At 41.2% G+C, this 5000-nt stretch overlaps 1 protein-coding gene across 6 annotated transcripts in view; it reads right to left on the bottom strand.

Moving 5' to 3' along the window:
• LOC124950690 overlaps positions 1–5000 on the bottom strand; it is a 162854-nt gene that overhangs the window by 89163 nt on the left and 68691 nt on the right. For all 6 annotated transcript variants that reach the window (XM_047497807.1, XM_047497838.1, XM_047497817.1 and 3 more), the window contains 4 exons: positions 2847–3090; positions 1210–2680; positions 426–1131; positions 1–88 (listed from right to left, as the gene is read on the bottom strand). The exon at positions 1–88 is cut by the window's left edge and continues 428 nt beyond it. In XM_047497807.1, coding sequence (XP_047353763.1) covers positions 1–88; positions 426–1131; positions 1210–2680; positions 2847–3090 — 2509 coding nt within the window. The remainder of the gene's footprint in view (positions 89–425; positions 1132–1209; positions 2681–2846; positions 3091–5000) is intronic.

Here is a 5000-nt window from a genome sequence, read left to right as displayed (position 1 = left end):
GTCTAAACTACCGTTAGCATTGCCTTCCTCCATAGGTGACCACCGATTGGGCTGCTTCAATACACTCTTTGGCGGTCTATCTTGATATCTAAGTAAAATAATATATTATAATTTTGTTAAAGGTATTTTTTTGTTTTTTTTGTTTTTTTTTTCTTTTTTTTGAAAATTAACATCGAATCTTTCCTTTTTCTTTTCTTCCCTTCTTTCTGTTTTATTGTTTTTTTTTCTTTTTTTTTTTTTTTTTTACATAAATTAAAATAAAATAAATTCAAAGTTTGTAATTAAAATAAAAGTCAACACGCGCAATATCTCCCTCTCATTTCTTTTTGTTTTTTTCTTTTTATTATTTTTATTTTCCTTTCTGTTTTTTTTTTTTTTCTCCAATATTATTACATCATCTAACGTGTAAATAGACATAAATGTACCTTTGAACATTCAAATTATTCTGTTGTTCCCGACTGGTCCTACTCTTTCTCGTAGTTTCTCGTTCCCTATAATCACGATCGTCCATTCTTTCCAAAGAAGCAGGCGAGGAACATGCGCTACCACGATTCGCATGAGTACCAGTGTCCATTGACAATCTCTGATGTGCCGGATAACTCTGAGATACTTTCATGAAGACAGGCGCTTGATTAGGCGAGTAAAGTGTATTTCTTTGAGAGCAATGCGGCCAGAAATCGCAAGTACTGCTGTTACAACGTAACTTCGTGTCAGGACTAACAGAAAAATCTTGACTCGAACAAGTTGGATTGGCGTTCGGTGTAGTGGCACCTCGTTGAAGCGTCCTAGGTCTTCTACTTTGCTGTTGTTGTTGTTGTTGTTGTTGTTGTTGCTGCTGCTGCTGCTGCTGTTGTTGTGGTTGTTGTTGTTGCTGTTGCTGTTGCATCGAGGTGTTATTGCTCTTTTGAGATTGCTGTTGTTTCGAAGATATGAAGTAGACGTCGTAGGTCGTTTGATTGGCACGTCTCTGTTCTTGGCCATCGTCTCGACGTTCATCATGGCGTTCGTATCGACTAGTTAGAAAGTTTCGTGTTATCGCACGACTTCGAGTACCATATAGATATTCCGTGACAGCTTCGGCCTCGCGAAACAACTCCTCGTTAAGGGCATCATCCGTCGATTGAACTTTTCCTAAAATAGATGCGAATCGTCGATTCGATCTTGATAATCACCAAAGACCAAACACAATAATTATATATTTTTACTTACTGTTCTGTAAAGTGTAACGTTTGCTTCTCTCGTTTCCTCGCTCGTTTGATAATTTGATCATCATTCGATGAGACTCGTTAGATTCTCGGGAATGATCTCTAATTGTTTGAGGAGCCGCGCTCGGTGATCTCTTCTCCGGAAGTTGTAAACTCCTGGATCTTCTCACTCTAGATTGTAGAGAGTCCGGAGATGCCTGACTGGTTCTCGCACTCTGATGCTGCCTCGATGCATTTCCACGTCTAAAGTGATTAGGAGTGGGCGACCGTCCTTGTCTCTCGATGCTGCTCGAAGACGACGAGGAAGAGGTAGGGGAATTAAATGACAATTGTTTACCAGACTCGGAAGATCCCGGAGATCTTCTGAGCCCTTGTTGGGTCCTTCCATGATGACGAGTTTGCCTGTTAGACGGTGAGATTCTTTCGCCGTTAGCTCTTATAGATTCCGTCGACGAATTCAATGCAGCTACAGGTGAGGATACTAAGCTAAGATTTAACGACGAACTAGGATTATCATCCTCGTCGCCGTCCTCGTATCCTTCGACCGATGAATCCGTGTTCTCGGCTAACCTGGGCATCGCTGATCTCGTCACGCAACTGTCCAAACTTCTGAAGCCCATGGACGAGGAGGACGATGACGAGGATTCCAAATATCTTTGGACAAACTGAGATCTTCTAGAGGACGACTGATCCTCCAAAGATTTAGCTTGCGCCATTCGATAGTGTTGTTGCTGTTGTTGTTGTTGTTGTTGTTGTTGTTGCTGTTGCTGACTGGTACCTGCTAATGTTGCGTTTAATCTACGCCTGGACGGTGCATTCGCGGATTTCCTCGAAGAGGATGGCAAGGAACTCCAATTGGTTTGAGGTGGCGAAGGAGGTGGACTGATGATATCGGTGTCGATTGCGTTGGATCTTGGCAGGAACGGTGCTTTCCCGTAATTACTACGTGTAGCGATATGCCTTGAGGAGGATCTCTTAGCGACGGCGTCTTGAAAAGCAGGCGGTGGCGAAATGATGGGAGTTATCGAGGGTGGTGAAAAGGATTCTGGTATACTACGGGGAGACGTGCAAGCACTTGTACCACATGACTCGTAATCTTGACCATGCAAAGCGAGATAATCCGGTCTTTGACTGTCCAACCTCGAAGAGAAATCTTGGGGACACTTTCCTGGCTCGCTGTTACTGCAATGATAGTCGGCCAATTTGACGGCGGTCCTTCTTGGTAAAGAGAGATTACCACCGGTGCTCCCGGACAAGCTGCTCTCGTAATTTATTCTCCGATTCTCGTCCAATGATCTCTGTTGTACTTGAACCCAACCAGAACGACCGAGGTAAACTCCGTCGACCTCTCTGTCGCACCATCTAACAGGCGACAATTCTCGGCTGCAATTACCACTGATGAAGAGCTCTCCCGAGGTCCCAGCGGTGCCCGATAAGAAGGCATTAGCGGCTTCTCGACGACGGGAATTCGATACCTGACCGTGATTGTAAATCGGACGTCTCATCAATGGACACGAAAATGTTATCCTTTTCATTTTTTAAAGATTCTCAATCTAACTTATAATCCATGCAAAACTTATCATGCCATATTTAATCGTCCAAGTATATTATCGATCGATCTTGGGAACGTGAGAAACTCACCTGACCATGGCTCTCCTGACGATGTTGCTTCAAACTTGACGTCGACGACGACGTATCGTGACGTTTCAACGAAGGAATCGAACTACCACGTGTGTAGGAGCCACGATTGCTACCGCTGCTCGATGACTTGCCTCTTGAACTTATTTGACTCTTGTTACTGCTTACACTATAGGCTGATCCTTGCGAACCGACCTCCCAAGGATCCGACGCGTTGCAGAGATGCACGATCGATAAATTCGGACCTCTGTGAAGTATCGAAAAAGAATAATCCATTTACCTAAATCTTCTCATTTCTTGTTATTCCTCTCTCTCTCTCTCTCTCTCTCTCTCTCTCTCTCTCTCTCGCTCGCTCGCTCGCTTTATCTCTCTTCTCCGAAATCCGTGGTACGACAAAGGACGCATAAAAAGCACTATTTAGCCTGAGGTCTCGTCGCACACAACATACATATGTGTATATATATATATATATATATATATATATATATATACACTCACATCTAGATACATGGATAGATACACGCAGACGTTACTCTCGAGAAAACTCATACGTATACCCGACTTTTATCGGTGCTCCGCCTTTTTTTTTCCTTTTCCTCCTTCTCTTTTTATCCCCTCCACCTCGCTTTATTACGAGATCGTGCGCTGCACGATAGAGCCAGAAAATATACACTCTTTTCTTCATTTCCCAACGTTTACGCTCTCTCTCTCTCTCTCTCTCTTTCTCTCTCTCTCTCTCTCTCTCTCTCTCTTGTAATCTGCATATTCATAGGGGTGGTACGTTAATGCTACTGTACTAGAGACCGAAAAGAGTAGTAGGAAGGGATGGGCTTTTCCGAAATCAACGTAATAACGATGATCGATTGATGGATTAATCGATCGATCGATCCGTCGATGTCTCGATTGGAATGAAATACACATTGAAGTGGTAGCTCGTTTCGCGGAGGACGATTCCTGTTACTGATCATTTTCAAATACAGTCGTCGATCGTTATCTCGATGATAACTCGTTCCAATGTCGTTCGATGATTCCTCTCTCTCTCTCTCTCTCTCTCTCTCTCTCTATCTCTCTCTCCATATCCATCAATTTATCCGCATCTATCTATCTATCCATCTATCGAAATGATCCGACATCTCTCTGTTTGCTCACGTAGATATCCGAAGAACATGGAAGATGAAACCATCTCCTTTCGTTTCAGAGAGTCACTTGTAAATATTCATAGAAAACCTAAGAGATCGTGATATACCTTAGAAACAAGGAACGCCGCCAAGTCGTACGGCAAATAAACAACATGTCGTGGGAAACACGGAAGGGTGGAGGGAAGCATTTATCTTCCTTCGAAACGTCCACAAAAGCTAATCCTTCTTCTCGGAGATATACGATACATTGGTACTATACAACATATATATATATATTTTATATATATATATATAACATATATATGTGTGTGTGTGTGTGTGTGTGTGTGTATGTTGTATGTATGTATGTATGTATGTATGTATATATATATATATATATCCTTTGAGATTTGAAAATATACGAGAGGCTGATGATACTTTTCAACAAAAGAAATGCGAGCGATCCTTTAATTCGAATGTTTATCCATTATCAATCTTATTCACTATTCTTATCTCTTGAAAAATTCAATTTCATTATTTCTTTTTTTATATTTTTTCTTTTTTCTTTTTTTTAATTCGAACGATAATTGACTATGACGATTATACCTTCACGAATTTTAAGCAACGACGACGTCGTTGACGACGCCGATGACGGTAATGATGACGACGACGACGACGAGATACGATATACAACTTGACACCTACTTGAATTACGTTCGTTTAAAGATGGCGGTGATTGAGGAGGATGAGGAGAAAGGGGAGGAGAGGGAGGATGAAAAGAAAAAGAAGGAAATAGATAATAAGTAGGTAGCACTTTTGATAAGTAGCCTTCAAATTGATTCACGAAAGCAAAACGAATAGATTCGTATGGAAATGGAATCCTAAGCAGGATTTCAGTGAAATTACATCTGTCAGAAATGTTGGATAAAATTATACTTTGGTTGCCATAAAAGAAAGAAAAAAAAAAAAAAAAAAAAAAAAAAAAAAAAAAGAGAGAGAAAGAGACAGAGAAAAAGAAGAAGTGGATTAGAGTTTGCTG

This window comes from Vespa velutina, chromosome 1 (genome assembly GCF_912470025.1).
Source record: "Vespa velutina chromosome 1, iVesVel2.1, whole genome shotgun sequence".
Classification (NCBI taxonomy): Eukaryota; Metazoa; Arthropoda; class Insecta; order Hymenoptera; family Vespidae; genus Vespa; species Vespa velutina.
This window is presented reverse-complemented; position numbering and strand designations above follow the sequence as displayed.